At 41.2% G+C, this 25,374-nt stretch overlaps 1 protein-coding gene across 6 annotated transcripts in view; it reads left to right on the top strand.

Annotated features, from left to right (window-relative positions):
• spsb1 (splA/ryanodine receptor domain and SOCS box containing 1) overlaps positions 1 to 25,374 on the top strand; it is a 63,432-nt gene that overhangs the window by 23,885 nt on the left and 14,173 nt on the right. For 3 of the 6 annotated variants that reach the window (XM_052039602.1, XM_052039599.1, XM_052039603.1), the window contains exons 2-3: positions 19,490 to 19,537; positions 22,169 to 22,980. In XM_052039602.1, the coding sequence (XP_051895562.1) occupies positions 22,290 to 22,980 (691 nt within the window). In that variant the 5' untranslated portion in view covers positions 19,490 to 19,537; positions 22,169 to 22,289. Of the gene's footprint in view, positions 1 to 19,195; positions 19,264 to 19,489; positions 19,538 to 21,141; positions 21,293 to 22,168; positions 22,981 to 25,374 lie in introns of those variants that run through there. The other 3 variants (XM_052039604.1, XM_052039605.1, XM_052039600.1) reach the window with 3 other exon arrangements.

The following is a 25,374-nucleotide window of genomic DNA, read 5'->3' as shown; positions in this document are numbered from 1 at the left end:
AACTGTTAATGAAGTAGTGAGAGGGAAGACCAGTTTGTACATCAAGCCCACAAAATCAGCAAGGGGGGATAATCATGCTTGGATTGTTGTGACTAAATATTGGATGGGGAAACTGAAGCTAGCATTCATCTTGTGCCATGGAACCACCTTCCATTACCTGGGATGGTAGGCAGGGCCTTGCAAGTGAAGGCTCTGTCTTCATGTGCGGTGCATAATGTGGATCCTGTCAGACTGTGTGCACTATATTCTTAATGGTGCTTTATGCTCTAAGAAAAGTGCATTTACTTGTTTTGTTCTGAAAACCGTTACACAACACTAGTGTACTATCAGTGTGGATGGGTATTCATAGCAAACCCAAGATGACGTACAAGGATCCAAAGGGAAACCAGGAAAGATTTAGACAGGAACTTAGCCAATGAGAGCAAATATTATTCCTAGTAAAGTGCTGAAGGCTATAATGGAAGATTAAATTCTGCTTGAAGAGTTTAAGGACTAGTAATTTCTCAAGGCGTAGTGTTCAACAGACATCAATTCTAAGAACAGAAGGGTACAATGCAAGTGCAAGAAGTGTGGTTTGTTTGCAGAAGCATCTGATAAAGATGCCACAAGTAGCTTGCTGGAAAGATAAAGGGAAATGAATTCAGAGGATGTGGTCACAATGATAGACAGTCTGAAGGAAGTTTCTCAGACTCAAATGTGGTGAGTGGTGTTCCACAGATATGGGTTAGAGCAGTTTTTTTATCTCTGGGTGTCAGCCTTGGCTTAGTGGTGGTCCTGCCTCTGAATCAGAAACCCATTTTAGAGACTGGAACACATTCCACACTGCTATTTTACTGGAACATCAAGGGTGTGCTTTAGGCATGCTGCTTCGATGCAACGTTTGAACTCTATTGTATCATCTTACCAACAAAGGGATAATTAAATCTGCACATTGCAAGCTTTGCTTGACTAAAAATGCATGGCTGTGACTCATTTGTACACTAAAATTCAGTTGGCTGCAGCCACTAATTGGGCACTTGAAGTCTGGTTGGACTGTCTTTATTGGAAACGAGAACATCTCGGCTAGTTCTTTGGAGGTAGACAATGACTACTTTCCACTCCAGTGAAGTGGTTGAGGCCTCTGCAGGCTGCTGCAGGTGTTCTTGTGGTTGACGGGTTGTTAGAAAGGTTCTGTGCTCTGCCTTCCCAGTCTGCATTTATTTAACGTGTTTGACCATTGGTTGACTTGTGCTAGCTGTGCCCTTGATACTTGGAGCTCTACAGAAATCAATAGTAGACACGAGCAGTTGTATTATCAACTGTAGTCCAGTTACTTGGAATGTTGAACTAATTGGTAATTAAATGCCTAACTAAACAAATCCCCTCTGCCTACACTGTCTGTATCACTCCATTCCCTGCGCATTCATGTACCTATTTAAGAGCCTCTCAAATGCCTCTGTTGCATTTGACTCTACTATCACCCCTGGCAGTGTATTCCAGGCACCCACCAGTTTTTAAAAAAATAACTTGCCCACACACACACCTCGTTTGAACTTGCCTCCTCTTGTCTTAAATGCATGCCCTCTAGTATTAGACATCTTGACCCTAGGGATAAAGATAAAGGCTGTCTACTCTATGCCTCATGATATTAAACTCCTGTCAGGTCTCCCCTCAGTCTCTGCCATTCCAGAGAAAACAACCCAAGTTTGTCCAACCTCTCCTTGTAGCACATGCCCTCAAGGCAGCATCCTGGTAAACCTCTTCTGTTCCCTCTCCAAAGCCTCCACATCCTTCCTATAATGGGGTAACCGGAAGTGAATGCAATACTCAGTGGCACAAGTAGACCACAAATACTTGATTTGTGTTGTAATGGAATTGAGTCCTTTAACATTAAAACTGGTCTTGCAAGGAAAAAATAAACATTAAGCTGCAACAGTTCAGCACCATACATGAACCAACACCTCATTCAATGCTTGTCATTTGCTCTCTCACTGGCACTAACTGCAGAATGTACCATCTACAGAGTGCATTGACAACATTCTTGTGCCTTGGTCACCCTGGCAGTTAAGACTTCTAACAGGTAATTTTATTGTCCCGTACCAGAATTTGAAAACTATTCTCCCGTTTTCCACTTCAAACATGTATTATAAATGCTTGCTTTCCATGGTGTTCCATGCAAGCCAAATTTTCAGTCAGTATTAATCAAATTCAGCAACACCAACAAACTAGGTGACTCCACAATTGATGCTAACCTTGTTTAGGTTAGATGCTGAACTTGTTTATGTTGGCAATCTGCCACATTGGTTTCAGCCAATGAGTCATAGGGGGAGCCCCAAATTAAATCTATCTATTGGCAGTATCTAGTTTAATACCTGGTTGAAGAAACGGCTTGCAATTCTTATCATTCTTTACATTATGTTGCAAGACACTTGTACTGAAATATGCATGTGGTCCCTGTTGTACAAAAGTTGGCTGCCAGAATCTTGTGAAGATTGAAGGATAAATATTGGTTGAGAAGACTGAAATAATTTACCTGCTCCTCTGGAAATAGCACTGGCAAAGATTGTCTCTTCATCTTGGACAGCAGGTAAGGTCTCTTGGGAATGAGTAATGTCTCATTCAAAAGACAGCAACTTGGAATGTTGTAGCCTTGTCTCAATGCTACACAAAAATGCAAGGTTATTTTTAGTTGGACTTCAACCCACATTATTCAACTGTTGGTGTAATGGCTGCAATCAGATTTATGAAAATTGTTCTCCAATCTTTTGGAGAATTGGCAGTGCCGTAAGAACAAGAAGAAATTTTGAAGGTACAATAAGTATGATGGAAGGTCTAAAATCTGAGTCTCCTAACACAAGTTAAACTTGCACCACCACCTCCCAGTATTTGATCACATTTGTATCCAGTTTTAAACAAATTACAATGTTCAGTGCATTTGCTATCAATATTCTTTCATCACTTGGTATCATGGTATGGGCCAAGAAACAATGTACCTTGATCAAGGATGATTTTAGTCTGGTTTAGTGTTCTAAAGTGACCAGAGACCAAAGAGGGAACGAATGGGTCAAGAGGTCTCTGCCTGATGGGTAGATTGTTAGTTTTTGTGCCACGTTGGTGTTGAATTTCAAAAATTGAACAAAAGTTGTACGAGCACACTGAAGGTGATTTTGTGAATTTCCTCAGTGTCTGCCATTGTCAGGCAATGTTTCAAGATGTGGTAAGTGATCCATGATCTTATGTCTTGCCATGAACCTTTGTTGGAGAATAGTGTGTTGCAGGAGCAAGTGGGTGGATTTTTTGGCATCCTCTTTGGTAAACAAGTCAAGAATAGTTTGGCTCTTCCATGAGTTTATACAAATGTGTATTGTACTGTCTGCACTGAAGCTTGACGAGATCCCAAGTGTCAAAAAATTGATTTAAAGGTTGATTAGTTTCCCATTTAGTTTGGCTCTATTCCTATTTAAAGGTTGAAAGTGGTGCATCAACACAGCTTTGTTTGACACTGAGCTTGGCTTGTACTCTGACATGAGAAAATGTAAAAGGAATTTGAAGGTAATTGGATTTATGAAGGATGTTCCATGGTCCTTCGAAATGTGGCTTTAGGGAGGTTGAGAGGATATGTACAGTGGCTCGGGCTGCACCCTGCACTTTGAGTTCATTGAATCGATGTGATTGGGGAGCAGATCCTGCTGGCAGGGGGTTGACGATCTTGGCCGTGACTTCCCTGTGGCAATAAGTACAAAGACCTCCCTGTAGTTATTGATCGACCCCATTGTGGTGATCTTGAAGATGGTCATGGTTAGAGCATCACGAGTCCTCCAGTAAATCCTTTGCTGTTGTGAACTGATTTTTTTTTGAGTGAAGTTCTCCAGTAGGGATACAGTTTTCTCTTAATTTTTTGTAGTTGGGATATGGCCAATGCTAGACTGAGTGGGTTGCTGAGGGGTGGATGGTTGGTTTTTTAGCTCCAATCTGGGTTGAAATGTGTTATTGCCTCCTGTTGGACATATCTCTGGTTTGTGCAATGAAAGTTTTGCAACATGCACAGGAGTAAATGACCTACTTGTGGCATATTTTGAAACTTGTAATATTCAATTTTCATTAATTGTTGATCAGTGGACTAGTTGGGCAAGACTGCAGTAGTCAGTTTATTGTTGAATGCGCAAATACATGTATGCATGGGTACAATAGAAAACTTGCTGCAGCATCACGGGTACGTAGCATTAGAGATGCAGCATTCACAAGAAAAATATAAATTAAACATTAATTGTGTTCTCCCCTGTAATTTAAGTCCATTGTAGTACAGGTCCTGCCTGAGTTGCAACAGGATTCCATTCCTGAGAACTCTTAACCTGAACTGCTGACAATGCCTTACTGGGCTTGTGTTTTTATTTAAGTGGAACTTATTTCATTAGGTGCATCAAATTCTAAGTTTTTCGGTGGGTATTAGGAGGTCAGTTTGAGGAAAGAATCCTGAACATTAAGATCCTACCCATGTTGTAGAATAAACTACAAAATTGCAGCTTGTGAACAATACTGAATTTGCTGTGCATTCAGTAATTGTAATTTGTATGTTGGAAAGCATATTTGTTTATTGCAAGGATGAGAAGGGGAATGGCTTAGGCTGATTTTTGTACTAGTGCCATTTAATGCCATCTGTGGAGTATTTATCTTTAACCTAATTTTTTTTTCAGCAATACCCTGGTGTGCTAGTTCATTGCTCCAATCCAGAAATGTGGGTTTGTGGAGGCTGGGGCAGAATTACTTTGGGTCCTGGAGATGGTTGGGAGTTGGGCAGCCCAATTGTGGTGAACACCAGTGTACAATCTGCAGAAGTCCAATTTAAATAGGGCCTGGATCTTGCTAAACAAATGTGAAGAAGCTTGGTTCCAAATGTGTGCTTTTACCTTAAGACAGGTCTTCAAGTCTACTGTATTAGAAATACTCCAGGAACTGTTAGTTTTAACCTCCAAACTGTATCTTCACAAAGTATTACAATATTCAAGGTGAGCTATGCAAATGAAGTTGGCGGATTTCTGGAAGTGCTGCCTGTACTGCGGAGTTGTGATGGCAAAAAACTGTATACTTGGAAAGCTGGCTTTTATCCACAGATGAAATAATTGAAGGATTGAAGTGCAGGGAGTTTCCAATAGTTAAGGTGGGGAAATTCCAAATCCAACTTGTTTTCTTTGCATTGTCAACAATTAAGACTAATGACAGCCTCAACCTTGTGTTATTACTAATCAACATCAATTCAATGAAATGGGGCCAGGAAAAGGCAGCTTCACAAATCCCTGCTTTCAGATGCTTTTCATTTGCTCTAGAAAATTATGGAAATTCATAATGGATTGCGAAGCATCTGTAACAAAGGGTTTATGATTGAGATTGCTAATCTGATCTGTCAAGTAATTGTTGTGGTAACAATTATTTATACACATTTCAGATCACTTGTATGTGTGAAAGTGGTCCACTTTTTTTCAAAATGCATTTACGGCTCGTCCTGTCGATGACCTTATTGTTTTCCACCACCTTGGGAGTTGCTTTAAACCGAAGCTGTCCTGGACATCTAGAAATACTCCGGGGATGTGATTAGCAGTGCAGGAGTTAAACTGCCCATCACTAACAGTGATGGATATGTAGTTGGAGAGTAGTTCATCACATCAAATGGTGTGGGTTTTACACTGGCAAATGGATTGTGGTGGGAACAGTGGAAATAGCAGAGTTGGTTTCTTTCCCTCGAGTGCAGGACTTGATCTGCAGGCATTCTGTCATCAGTGTGTTGCAGAGCCGGCAGTACATCATCATCCAAGTTCTTTATCGTAGTTTTTCAAGTCTGGAATCGGGACCGTTGTCTGTTTCAGTGCTCTGATCAGCTTTGACTAGCTGTTTTAAGATTGCCGTGAGTTACAGCTGCAGAATGTTATCTGTAATTGCTTTACACTATCAGTAGTCATTTACAGTTTAAAGATGAGCACTTCTCAGAATTAGTTTGCTATACTGCAGTGTCTGTCCTCCATTAGATGCTAAATCAATCTTGAAGCTTGCTGTTTGTGAATGGTAACAGTTCCGCTTTGAAATGTTTAGTTGGATTTCATGTATTTTAATGAGAGTTTATTTTTTGCACTGTCAAACTGACTCGAGTTCAGGTGTGGGACATACTCATTGTTGCAAAACTTGCCTTTATAACAGATGCAGCTTTTAAAATTATAAACATCGTGGTTCATGTAGAGTGAGCTTATGGATGCATTGCCTATAACACTGATACAAATACCACATTGTATTTTGCATGTTCTAAAGTTTTTAACATTCAAGTTGTATCTTCAGGTGGACCACCAATTATCTGACCCGAGTGGATGAGAATGGGTATTCAAGGTGTCTGTAAGAAACAGCACCTCTGATGCTAGGTCAATTGATAAATAGCCAATTGCAGATTTGTGCATAGCAGGATTTGGGGCAAACTTGGATGTTTGGAGTTTAGACCCCATAATACCTATGATCTCATTAAATGCAGAATGGGTTTGGTGGTGACTGGATTATACAAAATAACCACTTGCTGTTGTGCTTTGCCCATCTTGCAGCTGAAATCACTGCTCTATTGAAAATTCTGGTATTTAAAGAATCCGATATGAGTTATGTAGTGAATGAATGGCAAAGAAATTAAACTCTCATCACAAGTCAAACCTTCAGGATATAATGAACAGACAATGGTGTGTTGGTGTTTCATTGCAGGAGGATTTGAGTACATGGGGTCCCTGGCAAGATTGCACTTGGAATACTGATGATGGGTCTAGTCTCCTACCTAATGGATATGCATGATAGAGAATAACAGGTTTACTCAGTTATCTCTTGATTGAGAAGAATTGGCCTATGATCCTGTTGAAGAAAAACTAAGCAACAGAATTGTCATAAGATGCTAGAAACACTCAACAGGTCAGGCAGCATTTGTGGAAAGTTAATGTTTCAAGTTGGAAGTAATATTTTGAAAGTTTTAGTAGAAACATTAATGTTTTGTGTTGAATCATTTAATGCCTCTGGTCAAAACCTTCATCAGAATCTGACACCTGAAACGCTTTCCACAGATGCTGTAAACATTCAGCAGGTTGGGCAACTTTTTTATTTTTTAATTTTGGGTTTCCAACATCGGGTTTTGTTTTCAAATAGAGCTTGTGGTTATGGTTAAGGTGATTCGTGCAAGCTCTTGAGAAACTTTAACAGGCAATGTCACAGTCGGACAATTGGAGATGACGAGTATGGGGTGTTTTCTTCGAATTTGTGTTAATGCATTTTGGCCTATGTAATGGGAGGGGGGAAGGTGGGAGAACATTAAAGGATTTGAAAAGGGAATTGTGGCAATTGAAGTGTTCTATTGTTGCTGGGTGAAGGATTGACTTGCAGTTGTGGAGCTAAGGAAGGTTGTGTTGACTGGCCAAAATGGGAAGAGTTGTAGGCTTGATGGGGGTTGAGGAGCTATGAGATCTGGCAAGAGCTGTTGATTGAACGGTATGGGAAGGTGATGTATTAGGTTGGTTTGGTACGTGGGTTGCAAAGTGATTGAACTCTACATCAGATTGGGCAAAGCTCCAGCAGAGGGTAGTGATTTTTTGAACTGTTGTTCAGCTTCTCCAACCAGATTTAACCAAACTATACAGGCTAACTATGACCTCTCCTTTAGGAGTGAAGCCAGTGCCTGAGGAATGGTAGTGATACCATTGAAGTCCAGTGTAAAAGATCTATTTTACAGGTTTGGAATAGAGGATGTTCAAATGTGGGACCCAAGTGAGTTTTGAGTAGTGCAGCAGTGGGTCCCGGGGTTACGGGGAATACTCCCATGATCCCAGCTCTCAGAATAGGAGCAGCATGCAACATGTGTGCATAGCATCTAGCATGGGAGCAAAACTGCTCCTTTCGTAATCTGGATTGTAAAATTACTTAATGGTTTGTGGAATCAGACTGCTAGATATGGTTGAAAAATGTGGGTAAATGTCAAATACTTATTGAAATCCCCCCAGTATGTTGGGTGAGAAGTGCTTTTTCGCTTGCACTTATCCAGTTTGTTGAGTTTGGTACATCCCAGTAATTTAAGAGATCAGTTGAGTAGTCTAACCATTTTTTAACTTTGATTCAGTGTATTCTGTCGTAGAGATTTGCTATTTGTACACCAAGATCTCGCTGAAAGACTTTTCATTTGCATCCACTTTAATTAGTACATAATTACCTTCATTATTTCATGACAGACCAGCTAATGTCTCAGTTTGGGTGGGGGTGGGTGTGTGCAGGTGGAGTGGAGAAGAGAATGAATAAATGCTCTGCTTTCCAGCAGAACACCCCTACTCGTTGTGTATGTTTTTGTCTATTGCATGTTGAAGATTTTGGTGCTACTTCAGTTATTCTGACAAATCTTTTTAGATGTGTAATTGGACAATCTGTGCCAGAGTCCACTGGACCTTTTCAATCCAGTAGCAATTCTGTTGGCTGGATGGCATGTCATTTAATTTAGATTTCTGTAAAAATTAGAACAAGATGATGGATTAAGTTTTCCCAAAAACTACTCATTTCCATAATGTTCAAATTAAGTCTAGTTATGTGAACAAGTACAATGAGGTACAAGTAAAATAGAAAAACTTGTAGCAGCATCACATGTAGGTACAGACCACACAGAATATAAATTATACCATAAAGATGGGCAAAAGACTTCAAGTAATTAGTGCAAAAACAACCAAAGCCACAATTGAAAACGAGTCCATGCTAGTGCAAGAGGTGGTCCATCGTGTTCCATTGCTGAGGTAGGGTTAGGGTTGTGCAGGTCAGTTGAACCTGGTGGTGTGGGACTTTGGGCTTTTGTACCTCCTGCTTGATAGCAGTGAGAAGATGGTATGCCCCAGATGGTGGGGATCCTTGATGATAGATGCTGCTGCCTTGAGGCAGCACCTCCTGTAGATGCTGTTAGTGGTCAAGAGTGGTGTGCTTGTGATGGACTGTGCTGTGTCCACAACTCTGCAGCCTCCTGGTTGAAATGTTTCTATTCTCAATTTCCTTTTGTAGTTTTTTTTCCTTAAGGTGTGTACAGTTTGCAGAGCAAGTGAGCACTTTCAGAAGTGCTTGTGCACATTGAGGATCATTGGTCTTGATTCTACTGATCTGTCCCAAGGTTCTGTTAACTCAAGTGAAGTGTTTTAGAAAAGGGATGCATTGGGCTGAGAGGAATCAAAGTATTTCTATTTTGGTGTAGCATGAACATGTTTCTGTCTATCCTACATGGTTAGTGACCTCCTTCCTCTGGGGCGGGGCCTCAGAGGAGCACCATGTAGAGTTGAATTTAAGATAATTATTCCACACTTGCCAGAATGTACTTCTGCTACTAATTCATGGTTATAAGAGATTAGAAACAAAAGTTGCCTCTATTCCAACCTTGTCATAAAATGTTAGTGAATGCTTGTAAAGTTTCTATCAGGGCATTATCTTTAACATGTGGTGGTTCATTTGTAATCTTGTGGTGTAAGCCTTGCCCTTGATCCCATGAGTTATGGGAGAAATGCTAACATGGATCGAGAATTGGCCATCTGACAAAGTGGGGAGGAGTCATTTTTTCAAAGCAGCAAGCTGCAATGTGTAGGATGCCATAGGAATCCGGAGGCCCCAACTACATTGTCCATATTATAACCTGGATGACAAGGCCAACTGCATTCTAGTTAAGTTTGATGCAAAGATGAGTGAATCAGACTTGGTATCACTGACTTGGATGATGTGAAATTTAAATAATGCAAAAAGAATGGATTAGTGTTCGTGGACTGTTCAGAAATCTGATGGCAGAGGGGGAAGAAGCTGTTTCTGAATCATTGAATGTGGGTCTTCGGGCTCCTGTACCACCTCCCTGGTGGTGGTAGTGAAAAGAGGGTATGTGCTGGATGGTGAGGGTCCTCAGTGATGGACGCTGCCTTGAGGCACTACCTTTTGATGTCCTCAATGGTGGGGGAAGTTGTGCCAATGATGGAGCTGGCTGAGTCCACGACCCTATTGCGATCCTGTGCATTGGAGCCTCCATACTAGGCTGTGATGCAACCAGTCAGAATGTTCTCCACTGAACATAGAAATGTGAGTCTTTGACATACTGAATCTCTTCAAACTCCGAAACAAAGAGCTGCTGGCGTGCCTTTGTGATTGCATTAATATGTTGGGCCCAGGATAGATCCTCAGATGTCAACACCCAGGAACTTGAAGCTGCTCACCCTTTCCACTGCTGAACCCTCAATGAGAATCTGTGTGTGTGTTCTCCCATGTTCTTGGAGTGGAAGTAAATGTTAAGTGTGCAAAACGAGTGAGCAAAATTTTGGTGTAGGAGTGTGTGGGGGAAATGAGGTTATCCATTCTGATGAGAATAATGTTGAGTGTTTTGCTGGAGAGCCTATCAAATTCAGGGCTCTGGGTTTTCTTTTGCATGAAGAACACCAGCATACGTATCCAGCTGATAATTAGGGAGGCAAATAGCAAATTGGACTTGATTGTGGGGCTTGAGTACTTGATGCAGCTGCATAGAATTTTAGACTGCACCTGGAGTACAGTCTTTTAAGGTTGGATATAATTGCATTGAGGTTGACTTCATTTATTCCTGCAAGGAAGGGTTGCATAATAGGGTTGAGCAGTTCAGGGCTAGTCATGAGAGTTGAATGTCATCTCATTGAAGTGTAGAATTAAGGTGGATGCTTAACTGGTGGAAGAATCTAGAACTCATGGGTATAGCTTTAGAAGGACATGTCCATTAAAGACTTGAGAGGAATTTCTTGAGGATTTTAAGTCTTTGGAATTATCCCAGAGCTGTGGAGGTTGAATCACTGAACAAGGCTGAGGGATTGCTTTTTTGTGTGTCTACAAGCAAGCTTGTGGTAATGGTAGTTAACATTTGCATCTGTCTTCAATTTGCTTATTTCTTGAAAGTCAATGCATGGTATTTCTAATTTTATGGCAATGGCCGGAGTTCTACCATTTGGCGTTGATAAATTAATCAACAGTTGCAATCAAAATGAACGTAGGACAGTAGACCACAGGAACAGGCCCTTCAGCCCATGTGCTAAACTAGTTCAATTTCTGTGCAACTCCAAAATCTGTACTCTGCTCAATCAGCACAAGAGTAACCTTAAAGTCTTTGTCTAGGTAGAAGGCATTAGGTGTTTAATCAATGTCCATAATCCTTCTGTTCTCTGCACATTCATGTGCCTATCTAAGAGAACACTGTCATACCTGCCTTCACTACCACCCCTGGCAGTGTGTTCCATGTTTCAGGTACCCACCACTCTGAAACCTTGCCCCACACATCTCCTTTGAACTTGCCCCCCCCTCCTTAAATGCATGTCCTCTAGTATTAAACATTTTGACCTGGGGGGGGTGGGGGTGGGGGGGGGGGTGAAGGAGGAGATACCAGCTGTCTACCCTATCTATTCCTCTTATAATCTTTTAAACTTCCATTTGGTCTTGCCTCTGCTGCTTCATGACTTGTGCAGTATTTGTGAATGGAGCATTTTTGGCCAGTTTCTACACCCACAATTCAGTGTATACAAACTACATCTGACAATGGAGGCTGAGATTGTTCAAGGTGGTCACTGCTGAAGTATGGATGATTGGCACAATGTGCAGCATTTTGCTTGACCTGGATGACATTTTTGCGATTTGCTGATGTATTCCAGGACTTGTTATCTACTGTCTTAGTTAATATTGAAATGGTGCATGAAAAAGTGACGGACAACTGGGAAGGACTATCAAGTTATTGATCCAAAAGCCTCCATGATCTACCTTGGAGTTGCTGCCCAGTATTATATATGCCTGAACTAGTTCAATTTCTGTGCAGTTCCAAAATGTGTGCTATGCTCAGTCAGCACAAGACCGAGTGACCCTCGAGTCTTTGGTTTTTTTTAAGAATATCTTAATTGTGATCTCACTTGAAGTTTGTGGAACTGTTTGATTCTATTGTGAAATCTCTTGCCCAAGTTGCTTTCCACGGCCCCATTTTGGAGCTTAACTATTGGGGAAAATGCCTTTGAAGTATGCCCAGGAAGCTTTCAGTGAACTGTTGGCCCACATTTTGAGATGCTCATTTTGCACATACTACTCCAAATAATAAAACAGATAGCAGGGTATGAAGTATATTTAACTTTACCGCAATCCTTGCATGCAATCCATGGACACTGGCAGATTGAAGTGCTAAATTCTTCACTGAGGCAAAGAGTAGAGAGAGGTCCATCCAACAGAAGAATTGGAAGGACCAGTCCAGCAATGCTGGAAGGTGTGGGGCAAAGTAGGATGACTTCACAATTCCAATGTGCTGTATAACAGATGCCTCAATTCTGCCCCCACTTAACTTTTTGGTCCCTTTAAAACATCATTGAAAAAATTGAGCTTGAACCAGATTGTTGTTGGCATGGACAAATAATTCAATATTCTAAGCAAAATTTGGGTTTTGTCACATATCATGCCCAAATGTTCTCTTGTCAATTATTTGAATGCTGACTTGTTTGGCACAAAAACAGACCACTTCTACAGAAAATATTTCTGGAAGTCTGTTTCCTAGTGACCGCAACATTCAACACAAGCATTGTGTGGCTGTTTAAAATTTCCATATCATCTCATTGTGAAATAGCCAGAACATTGACTTGTTTCTAATGGCAGAAGCCATGTATTTTGAGCTGCAATTGATTATTGGTGTTAGCTCTTGGCAATTGCAGTCCTGTGTTCTTGTAGCCTGGTAGGTATTGGGGTAGCTTGCAGAAATGGTCTGCAGACTGTTCTGGAGATGCTGAAGTTGACTTTTTCTTAAAACCCTATTTTGATTTGGTTCAGCAATAGGAAAATAGCTCAAACCAATTCAAGCAAAATGAGCCTGGGATCTGGTTTGCAGACTCTGCAATGCTCAGTAATTCCCAAAACCACAGCTACACTTGGAGCTTCCAATTTGCATGCCAAATAATTTGATTGAGATCCTTGTTTGTTTTCTGCCTGATGTGGAAAGTTTGTTTGGAATGTTTTCTGGAGGCTGAATGAATTGGCAAATATTGGGGCCCACTTTGTTTTGCAATTGTGAAAATGTTCAGAAACTAGTTCTGTTTGATTCTTCAACTGTTTTTCAAAAAGCAAAGCTAAATCTGCCATTTTTTTTTCTAGACAATTCTGAGGATGCCCCTGGTTTAAAATGGTCTTTTAAAATGCCTGGTCTTTGACTCCTATACATTTAAATTTTGGTGTTCGTGGAACTATTGCAGCTCAAGATGTCTGACTTTGTCCATGGCTTGGCTCATTCCCACTGAAACATTGTTTACCAGTTAATCAGTGCCTTTTTGTATATTTTAGTCTTGTTTACAAACCTCCTGACCGTGCCTTTTTCTAGCAATCTTCACTCCTACATTATAGGTACATGGAGGGGCAGGGCTAAAGGGATATGGGCTGAGCACAGGAAATTGGGAGTAGCTTAGGTGGGCACAGTGGTCGGCATGGATTTGTTGGGCTGAAAGGCCTACTTTGCTCTGTGGCCTACTTTCAGTTCTGAATGTGTCCAAATTTAATTGCTGCCCCCCAGCTGCTATTTTTGTGAGCTTTGGAATCCTCTTCGATAATCTCTAATCTCTTAACTCCTTTTGAAAGCCACAACTTTGAAGACTTTGATTCTCTATCCTTGTATCCTATGTTTTAGGATTAAATCTTTATTTGATTTAGCCTATCTAAAACACCTTGGGCTATTCTATATATAGAAGTTTGTTTACTTGCTTTTGGACAGCAAAGTGGCGCAACGGGTTTTCTTAAGACGTTCATGACTTGCGTGACTTCATGTCCTCCGTCATATGCACACTTGGCAAACAGGCTTGGGCTAAATGCATTCAATACTGTTCACCCACCCTCGAGCCACAAGAGTAATAGTCCAGCTATATTAGGTCTTGATGCCAAAGTACGTGAGAACCTCCTATTGTCCTCAGTCTAAGTAACGTCATTCTACGTATGTTGTATCTGACTTCAAATGAAATGGTAATGCAATGCATTCAATACTGTTCACCCACCCTCGAGCCACAAGAGTAATAGTCCAGCTATATTAGGTCTTGATGCCAAAGTACGTGAGAACCTCCTATTGTCCTCAGTCTAAGTAACGTCATTCTACGTATGTTGTATCTGACTTCAAATGAAATGGTAATGCAGTTTCATTTAAACTTGAGTATTGCAAAATTTTTTTGGAAGGTGATGGATTTGAATAATTCAGATACTTCTGGTCAGAGCAAGGAGTACTGTGCTGTCACTAGTGCAAAACTTTGGCTTCAATAATGTCTGATGTGGTTTGGGTCTTGTAGACAAACTTGTGGAATATTGATAATATTTGGCTGTGTACTTTGGGACATTGGGTCATGAAGGGCAATAAGTGCAGTCAAAGCTTGTTTGTAGAGTTGTATCCTTCAGCTGCTATAATACTGAGATGCCATAAAATATATGAATCTGTACAACCCCTTCAAATCCTGCCAATGAAATCATGAATTCTGTTTGTCTACAGAATTTGAAGACTCGGAGCTTGTATCAAAGCACCTAATTAGGTTTTGTGTAAAACCGATAAATGTTTGCAATTGGCATTTAATGTCCTGTGTCAGATTAGCTTGGAGCATAGTTAATTTCAATTTGTGCATTTCATGCTCATTGAGGGCAAAACCAGAGGTTTTTGAGTACCTGGTTCATCTCAATTTGGAGAGTAATACATTTTCCAGGACCCCCCTCATATAACTGTGCACCTTGTGTTGCAGCGATTGTAAGGTCATCTGTTGCACTTGATGGATTCATGTAAAGGAAAGGCGTGGCTGCCTTTTATTCTTGGTTAGTAATGGAGACTTGGTGACAGATACCTTAAACTGTTCAATTGGGTGATCATTTGAAAGGTGATCTTGGAGATTTTACTTTGTGCTTTTGGCCTGGAGTGCTTGGGAATCCTGCTCCAACTGATATGATATGGATTTGAGGTAACCTTGGTGCCAAGACAATTGGAAAAAGCATTGCTGAAGCATTTCAGATGCTGGGAATCATTAATAGCCCTTCTGTTCTTGTCCCTTCCCCACCCCCACCGTCCTTTTCTAAACCAGAGTAGATGAGCAGCTTGAGATTTCTGTATTCTTTTAGCAATGTATTAAAAGTCCACAATTGCATGATTTTCTAGAATCTTTCCTGATCTTATTTTGCACCTCGACTCTTCAGGTGGCTCTTCCGTCTAAATTACTGTAGCATTACCTTGGTGTCTGTTATTTTACAGTAAAACCTGTGCAAGGATGCAGTTGAAGGAAAGGAGTCCTATTTTCTGGTCAGTCATAAAGTGACTGAAATTATTCCATGAAACATGAACTTCGTACAAATTGGCTGCACACTTTCCCTGTGGTATGACTGTAGCTCGGAAATTTAGTCATAAGAATTATACAGCTTGGCAACAGGCCCTTTGGCCCAACTTATCCATACTGACCAAAGTGCCAGTCTGAGCTATTCCTATTTGTCTGTGTTGGGGCCTGTATCCCTCTAAAGCTTACCTATCCGTTTTCCTGTCTAATATCTGTAAAACATTTGTAATTGTCCCTGCCTTTACTACTTCCTCCGGCAGCTCATTCCATATACCCACCACCCATGTGTCTGTATAACAGACTTGCCCCTCAGGTCCCCTATAAATCTTTCCCTTCTCCTTCAGAGCTGGAATCATTTTGAGATGTAAATGTAAGGTGTTATAAACAGCTCAATGTTAGAATAGGGTATACCATTCCTTAATGTAGGCATTTTTTGCCAAGGCTCCCAACCAATCATAGTATCGGCTAGTCAAAAACTATTGTAAGTTTTGTAGTCTCATTGAAATGCCATTTTGTTGCAATTGCACAGCCGATTTGAGTATTTTAACTTCAAACTTAAAGGGATGGTGGAAAGAGATTGCGCACGTGAAATTTGGCTTGAAGTGCCAGGTCAGGCCGACTATGCACAACACAAAATTCCAAGATTTTATTTTATCATTTCCTTTTTCAGATGGTCGCTTCAGTGGCCTCCAGGTTTGAGTATATTTAGAGTTTGTGTTTTAACATTAAGATTGAACCACTGCCAACATACCCATTTGGGTCCATTTGGGCTTGGTTTGTGTTCCAGCTCCCCAGCAAGGAATGGGAGACCCTCCCTGTAAACTCCTGGCTAGTTGTGGGCAACCTGCCTGCTGTCCCAGCACTGAATCTTAATAGAGAGGGAGTGCGGAAACTGGCCCTTCAGCCCACAGTTGTGCTGACCAACTGCATGTTGATACTAATCCTACGTTAATCCCACTTCATTCTCTTGACATTCTTTTAACTCTCAGATTTTGCCACTGGTCCTTGTGCAGGCAATTAACCTAGCACCCTGCATATCTTTGGGATGTGGGAGGAAACCAGAGCACCTGGAAGAAATAGCAGTCACAAAATACAAATTCCACACAAGTGGAGGTCTGAATTGAACCCTGTTGCTGTAGGGTAACAGCTTCTACTAGCACTTGTACATCCATTGATAGAATTGAGTTGACCTAACCATAATGACTTGAGGGTATGTTCATGTGTAGTACTGTCCTGCTGTAACTTCTCTCCTGTATGTATTCCAAGCCATCCAGCCTAATGTCTCGTGATGGTAAATGTTCCCTTTTGCTGTGAAGAAAGTTGTACCAACACTGCCTGACAGATTGTCAAATGAGCTTGAGAGTGCATTATATCAAAATGCTGAGCACGAGAGCAAAAGGTGATGATTTCTGACCACAAGCTCAAAGGACTGGTACAGGTGACCCGTTATGGCTGTTCATATGGAAATTCACCTTTGCGGAATTCACAAATCACTACCCAAAGAAAGTAAAATTCACTTTGTGTGTGGGACGATTAAATCAAAATGCTAAAGAGAACAAATTGTAATTTTTTTTTTATTTTTAGTCACTTAATACTGTGGGGCAATAAGATTTTGGATATGCCATCACTGTTGATTCGGGTTGGTGGTCACAGCAGTGACCCTCCTTTACCACACCCTCTCTGGTCCGAGAACATGTGAACAGACATCTCCAGAGTGCAGCACGACTCTGCTCCGTCTGTGAGGTATCTTCTGACTCACTACAGTAGCCGTGGCCAACTCTTGGCACTGGTCCCTTTTAATCCACTTCCACCAAGTTACTGCACTTTATGACCCCCTGAACTCCAACACCACCTTTCTCCCATGAAACCTGATCCTCGGATCCTATCTTTCCCCAATACCCTTTCCTAATCCACAAGCCTTGTCCATCATCCCCAGAGTCTAATGATAGCCTGATTAAAAATGGCTTAATCTGAGAGAACATCCCATAGGAACATGTCTCTGCCCAAAGCATGGGATTTGATTGGGGGGGGATAAGGGGTTCACATTACAGAAAATCACAACATGGATTCCTTTCTAAGAACATCTCCCTCCCCCCCCCCCCCCCCCACCAATAATGTGAGGGTCACTTAAAAATTTCTTCAGTCTCAAACATGAAACACTACAGCACAGTACAGGCCCTTCGGCCCACAATGTTGTGCCGACATTCAATCCTGCTCTAAGATCTATCCAACCCTTCCCTCCCACATAGTCCTCCATTTCTATCATTCATGTCTATCTAAGTCTCTTAATGTCCCTAAATGTATCTGCCCCCACAATCTCTGTCGGCAGTGCGTTCCATGCACCCGCCACTGTTTTTTAAAAAAAAATTTCCTGACATCCCCTTTTATACCTTCCTTCAATCACCTTAAAATAATGGCCCCTCATATTAGCCATTGTCACCCTGGGGAAAAAGTCTGACTGTCCACTCGATCTATGCCCCTTATCTTGTACACCTCTATCAAGTCACCTCTCATCCTCCTCTCCAAAGAAGCTCTAGTTCACTCAACCCATCCTCATAAGACATGCTCTCCAATTCAGGCAGCATGCTGGTAAATCTCCTCTGCACCCTCTTAAAGCTTCCACATCCATCCCATAATGAGGTGACCAAACGTGCCATCTCAGCCTCTTTCGGTTTTGATGTTCACGACTGACACAGGATGATGAGACCAGTGTTATCACATCACTGCAGGTATATCTTAAATGATCAAATAATTGCACCTGATTTTTATGAACTCTTTTTGTTTCTAGCTGATCAGAAGAGAACTTGTCAGGTGTCTAGATCTCTGCTAGTGATGCGCACTTAATGAGCTTTTAACCTGGACTATATTGTTTATTTTTCGATTATTTCCTAGTGAATACCTGAATAAACTGTATCATACATGTACTTCCCTTTCTCTAGCTGGAGTTGCAATAGTTTCATATCCTCATTCCAGCTTTAACTCTATGAACATAAAGTTCTTGAATGACTGCCTCTACTGGTTTTATTTCCCAGAATAAATAAGTGGAGTTGCAGGAGATTAGTGCACGATAACATGTTTAGTAGTACTTTCAGAAATGCTAACCACTGGATATTCATTGCATTTTCCCAAAGCCCTTGTAAGTTTATCCATTTTTTAAAATGCCTCTTTTGAGTCAAATGCCTTTTTTATTGGTTCCGGGATGCTGTTCAGTGTATTAATTCTCTATTAAATGGCTCTCAAATGATTTTGCAGGAAGGTGCGAAAGCATGGAGTTCAGAAATAATATGCAAAAGCTATGATTGGGATTGGTGCAGTCTTTTGTTTTGGGGGGGATATGGGCTAAACTATACTGCAAATATTTTAGCTTGACACTCATTTCCAATTGTATCCTTCTGTGCTTGTCTATATTGAAATGTGCACATTATAGTTCATCATGCCTTCTAATACATTTAGCTGCTTTGTAGCAATGGGTCATGTGATTTACTGGGTGGTTGAGAATGAAGTGTTTAATCTATTAAAACTAGTATTGCCTGTCTGAATAGCATTCCAGGAGAAGTGTCTAGGGAGGTTTACTGCATGTATTTACTGATTTGTCAAAGACCCATTCTCCAAGCCATCTTATATCTAAAGAAAATAAATGACCATTGAACCACAATCTAAGCAGTACAAGAATGTTAAAGTATAGCAAGTTTAGTATTCTTGTATCTTCACCTCGATTGTTTTGGCCACATTTGGTTGGTTGTGAATAGTCTGCACTGTTCACTCTATCCTGAAGGATGGGTGTGTCTGTTAAATGCTGACTTGTTACCTATATATAAATACACATACATGCTGTCATGCCTATTTAATTGCTAGTGGATCTCTTCCCTACCAAGAATACTTCTGCCAGTATTGCAAACAGGGCAAGTCTGTCCTTCTGACTTTATTTGCAATGGTGTCTTTGGTAATGCTTGCTTTATTTTGACTTTGATTTTGTAGGAGTTGCTGCTTAAATTGTAAATTTGTAATGTTGGCTCCAAGTACATTTGTAAATGAAGACATTTTTAAAGTTTGTATTTGGTGCACAAACTGCATTTTAATGTGCACTGCAATATTAAACTCCTCTCCTGCTTAATGGACTCTAAATTGCTACTGATTTGTCTTGATTTTGATTTTTGTTTTCTTTCCAGATCATTTGAAAGCATGTTTTGGCACTGTGGAGATTAAAGCAATGTGAGGTATGCTGGTTCATTGCATTGTAAGAGTTTTTAAAATTGCTGATCAGTGGAATGATCTATTTCACTGAAAACTGAATGTTCTTTTGGGGTAATCTTTCTGATTGTTAGGTGGTCATTCCTTCAATGGTGATCGAGTCTTTTCATAATGCAAAGGGATGGGTTAGGATGCAAGTTTAAAGAAAAATAGCCCTTGAGTAATCTTGTGAATGCATTGCAATCCAATTTTTCTTTGCGCGTTCTAGGATCTACACTTGAAAGGGGTGGCTATAGAGATGGTGAACACCGGTTATTGATCCAATTCTATAGGTTCTGGATGGAATTGCTCTAATTTGGAGGGTAGCAAATGTAACTACACTTCGTAAGGGAGAGAACTCCTGAATTTTTTTGCTCTAATGTCTGTAACGAGGGATAAAATTACAGAACATTTGAGTAAAGTCAGCCTGGATTTATGAAAAGTTTGACTAATCTACTGGAGTTTGAGTGTATGCCTTGCAGAATAGATAACAGGAACCTGTTGTGATGCATTTGGGTTTCTAAGGTTTAAGATCCACGAGCAGGTTGGTCAACAAAGAGCATATGGAGAGGTGATTGACACAGTTTGAGAGATGGTTATTGGACAAGGGAGAGTAGGAATAAATGGGTCTTTCTCAGGTGGGCAGACTGTGACACAAGGAGTATTGCAGGAATCTGTGCTTGGAGCCCCAGCTATTCACTATTTGTATCAACAATTTGACATTTGGTCCCTTTTGCCACATTTCCAAGTTTGATACTAAACTAGGTGGGATTGAGTAGAGGAGGATTGCAAGGGGCTTTGGGGAATGTGGACAGTGAATGGCCAGGAGAAAGGCTGATGCAATAAATTATAGAAAGACTTGTTTCGTGCAAAGTGGATAATTAAGCTTTGGTAAATGCTGAGTGGCCATCGATGTTCAACGGTACACGGATTCCCTGTAACTAACGTGCATGTGCAGCAAGTGATTATGAAGGCATATGGTTGGCCTTAATGATTAGTGTACAGAAAAAATATCATGCCACAATTATAGGGCCTTGGTGAGATGACACCTTGCACAGTTTTGGTATCTTTGCCTAAAAAGGATATACTTGCCGTGAGCCAGTGATGATTCATTGGACTGGTACTGGAGGTGATGAGAGCAAGTAAGCAAAGTCTGTTCTTACTAGGGTTTGGGATGAGATCTCATCGATACTTGCAGGGTTTAACAAGCTGCATGTGGGGAGGCTTCCCTGGCTGGAAAGTCTCTGAATTAAGGGGGGCGGGGGTGGAGTCTTTGGGAACAAAGTTGAGATATTTGTGAATTCTGTACCCATAGGGCTGTGTGGGATCAGTCAGTTCATTCAAAACTGAAATTTCTGAATATTATGACCATAAGATGTAGGAGCAGAATTAGGCCATTTGGCCCATCGAGTCTGCTCTGCCATTTGATCATGGCTGATTCTTATCAACCCCATTCCCCTGCTTTCCCCTTAACATTCCCCCCCTGCTTTCCCCTTAACATTCCCCCCTATCAATCAAGAACTTATCAATTTCTGCCTTGAATACACCCAATGACCTGGCCTCCAAACCCCTGTGGTAATGAATTCCACAGATTCATCACCCTCTGGCTGAAGAAATTCCTCCTCATCTCAGTTCTAAAGGGATGTCCCTTTTTAATAAGGTTGTGCCCTTGGATCCTAGACTCACCCACTAATGGAAACCATCCTCTCCACGTCCACACTATCCAGGCCTTTCAGTATCTGGTAAGTTTGAGATTTTCTTCCCCCTTGCACCCCACCCTCCCAATCCTTCTGAACTCCATGGAGTACAGGCCCAGAGACATCAAACGCCTATTAAGAGAACAGAGGGATGATGGATAGCACAGGGAAATGCCGTTGAATGAGGTCCAAGGTCTGGCATGATATTGACTGGCAGAGCAGGCAGGAAGGGCTACTTAGAAATACTGCATGAGGAATGAAGCAGATGTTTGCAATTTTTAAATGAGATAAAGGCATTTGAGTCTACCTTTTAAAATTTCCAATGTATCCCAGTCTTTCAAAAGAAACGAGAGGAACTGACAAAAGCTTCGTCCTTCTGTTACTCTTGGCTCAGTATCATTCCCCTCTGAAGTTGAAAGTCCTGTTAACGGGTTGGTCAGTCTGACAGCACCATTGGGTTATTTTTTCATAATTGAACAGCATAAACCAGAATTCAAATGGGACAGGTTTGGAAATAGTATGGATTTGTTATGGCAAGGCTTTACCTGACCAAGAGAAGGAATTGAGTGTAGAAATCTTGCACATGACCCACTTGGGGCCTTAGTGAGGAATTTGCCAAAGTACACCGTAATTTTCATCAGGAAAATTAAAAATCCATGGGATCCAAGAAAAAAAGTAAATTGGAATGCATTTCTGCAAATGGGGTAGATGAAATATGCCAGGCTCCTGGATTAGTTTGAGATCTGTTTGATTGTCTTAACTTCCTCTCTCCCAGAGAAGACCCCGACTTTTTTTTTGGTTATCTTTTTCAGTTCTGTTAATATTTGACTAGCAAGTTCTGACTGATTTGATTATTAGCTGTACAACTTGTCTTGCAATCAACATTTGTTTGACATGTTTTAATTTGCTTCTGTGCTTCAGGAAGTAAAGATAAATATCCATCACCTGATGCTTTTACCAATCTGAAAGTCTGAGGCCGAGTGAACTAGAAGACCTGGGTGAAAGGAAGTTTGGTGGTTTGACTTTGCTCTGAAGTTTAACCATGGGGCAAAGAGTTGCTGTTGGACTCAAGACTGTGGATGTGAGGGATCCTTACAGGCCTCTTCGACACGAACAGCAGGGGCTTGACTATTGTAAGCCAGCTCGGCTGGACATGTTACTGGACATGCCACCTGTTTCTGGTGATGTCCAGCTGTTGCACTCGTGGAACAATGATGATCGATCACTGAATGTATTTGTAAAAGAAGATGATAAGTTAATATTTCATCGGCATCCGGTGGCACAGAGCACCGATGGTATCCGAGGCAAAGTTGGATACACCAGAGGATTACATGTGTGGGAAATTACTTGGGCAATGAGACAGCGGGGGACACATGCAGTGGTTGGCGTTGCTACGATAGATGCTCCTTTGCACTCTGTAGGTTACACAGCACTTGTCGGAAGTAATTGTGAATCCTGGGGCTGGGACCTTGGACGCAACAAACTATATTTTGATGGCAAAAATCAGCCAAGCCAGACTTATCCAGCTTTCTTGGAGCCCCATGAGACTTTTATTGTGCCTGATGCATTCTTGGTAGTTTTGGACATGGATGAAGGAACCTTGAGTTATATGGTGGATGGACATTATCTGGGAGTAGCATATAGAGGACTTAAAGGGAAAAAGCTTTACCCTGTTGTAAGTGCTGTCTGGGGTCACTGTGAAATCCGACTGCGCTACATTAATGGACTTGAGCGTAAGTAACTGTTTATTACTTAACCCTTATAGCTTTTCTCACTTGAGGTAAGTTAAAACACGAGGTTTCAAATGTTTATCACTTCACAATGCAGGTTGTTCAAATTGGTACCAGGGTCACATTAATAAATGTAAGTACACTATATACTTTGGGGAAAAAAACTAAATTCTATTTTAAATGAGAATGGGTTAATGTTCATACTTTAAGTGATCACTACCACTTCTAATTATTTTTTGACTGTTTCATGGTCAATAAGCAATGCCGTTAAGGCTCCTTACACTACTGTTTCCCATTTTATGGTTAAGTCATTGGGTAGAAACTAGATACTAGGTCTGATTTGATTCTGTCAAATAAACAATTGTTCTGTTTTTCTTACTTACTAGCTGTTTTGGTTTGAAAGTGCCTCTGTTCTGGGAACTTCCTTGTAGGATGTGGCACTTTTAATCTGGTTTTTTCCAGTCAGTCCCCATAAGCACAGTATTAAATACCTCCAATAAAGTATCAAAAATGTGACCAGTATTCGGAGCTGGAGTCCATGTCGCTAAGTGGAACTTGATTTTTTTTCCCTCCACTCCTCCTCCCCCCATGGGTATTGACGTACACAGTGACCTGATTCTGTAGGCAGCAACATTCTTCCAATACCTTGCAGAAATAACATGTCACCTGCTGTGAATATGAATGTATAGAATGCAGAATCTATAGACGATGTGAATCTGAAAGGAAAACTGGGACCATCCTTGCCACATACATTTCTGCTTTTGATATCTCTTTGCAGCTTTTGTTTAAAAACTGAAGGACTTTAAAGATGAACAGTTGCTCACCTGGAGGGAAGTGTTCAAGCTGAAATAGATTCTGCTGCACACATGGCTGCTTGAATTAAGCAACTGTTCCTCTGGAGTATACTTAAAACCACAAGGTGACACCAGGGATTTAAGAGAAGATTTCAGGAAAAGTTTCATCAGTTGTTAAACTTACCCCTCCATTTCCTCTTTTTAGGAGTTCCAGAGTGTTTGGTCTCAGCAGTTGAAGGTACAGTCACCAGAAGTAATTTTAAATACTGGCAGGCTGGAATTAAAGGTCTGATCAGTTTGTAGGACTGGAGGAGATGTGATTGGAATGTTATTATGGTAGGATTTGAGTCCAGTTTTGTAGCTGAGACATTGCTTTCCTAATCGGGGGCCAATGTGGTTCAGCAATCACAGGGTTATGGGGATTTGGGTCAGGAGCAGTAGATCTTCAGAGGACCTTGTCAAAAGCAGCAGACTGACCTGAAATGCAGTGTTAAGTCCGCAGACTTTGGCCTAAAACAACACAATGGATAACAAGCTTCTGCATATAGCAAGTAGAGGTGTTTGGTTGGTCTCTCCTTTCACCCACCACTCTTGATCTACAAGTATATTAAGAGCAAATGTGTAACTAGGGAGAGATGGGTCCCCTTGAGGATCAATGTCATCTATGTGTAGAGCCACAGGGGATGGCTGAGATCTTAAATCTATATTTACTGTGGAGAAGATCATGGTAAGGAATTAAGGGATATGAATAGTGATGTCTTTGAACATCCACCCTGCAAAAAAAAAGTGCTGGCACTCTTGAAGCATTAAGATGGATAAATCCCTGTGGCCTGATCAAGTGTATCCTAGACCTCGTTGGGGAAGAAATTGCAGAGGCCCTGGCAGAGAGATTTGCATCTTTAGCCACAGGTAAGTTACCAGAAGACTGGAGGGTTCCTTTATTCAAGAAAAGTTACAAGGACAAGTCAGGGGATTACAGCCCAGTGAGACTTGCATCATTGGTAGGAAGGTTACTGAAGGAGATTCTGAGGGACAGGATCTACTAATATTTGGAAAGGCAAGGACTGATTAGGCATGTTGTGCATGAGGGAAATTGCATCTCCTGGTTTAGGGTTTTTAGAGTGGTGACGAACACATCTGAGGGCAGGGTGGTAGGTATGGTCTACTTGGATTTTAGGAAGCCTTTTGACCAGGTCACTCATGGTAGGCTAGGGTGAGCTAACCAGCTGGATACAAAATTGGCTTGGTGAAAGGAAGTGGAGGGTTATTGTTCAGTTTAGAGGTCTGTGAACAGTAATGTGCTACGGGGATCTGTTGGGTACACTGTCATCCGAGTTGTTAATATAGATGGCAAAGTTGTTAACATTGTTAGTAAGCTTGTGGATGATGGCAAAATTGGTGTAGTGGACAAGGGGGTTGAGAGTAACTTGAAGTGGGCCAGAGAATGGTAAATGGCATTTAACTCTGACAAGTGGGGTGTTGCACTTGGGCAAGTTAAACCGGGGCAGGACTTGCACTGTAAATGGTAGGGCCCTGGAAAGTGTTCTACGACAGAGGGTTCTTGGGGCATGAGTACATGGTTCCCTGAAAGTGGGGAGATGGG

Source organism: Pristis pectinata, chromosome 26, assembly GCF_009764475.1.
Source record: "Pristis pectinata isolate sPriPec2 chromosome 26, sPriPec2.1.pri, whole genome shotgun sequence".
NCBI classification, from domain to species: Eukaryota; Metazoa; Chordata; class Chondrichthyes; order Rhinopristiformes; family Pristidae; genus Pristis; species Pristis pectinata.
This window is presented reverse-complemented; position numbering and strand designations above follow the sequence as displayed.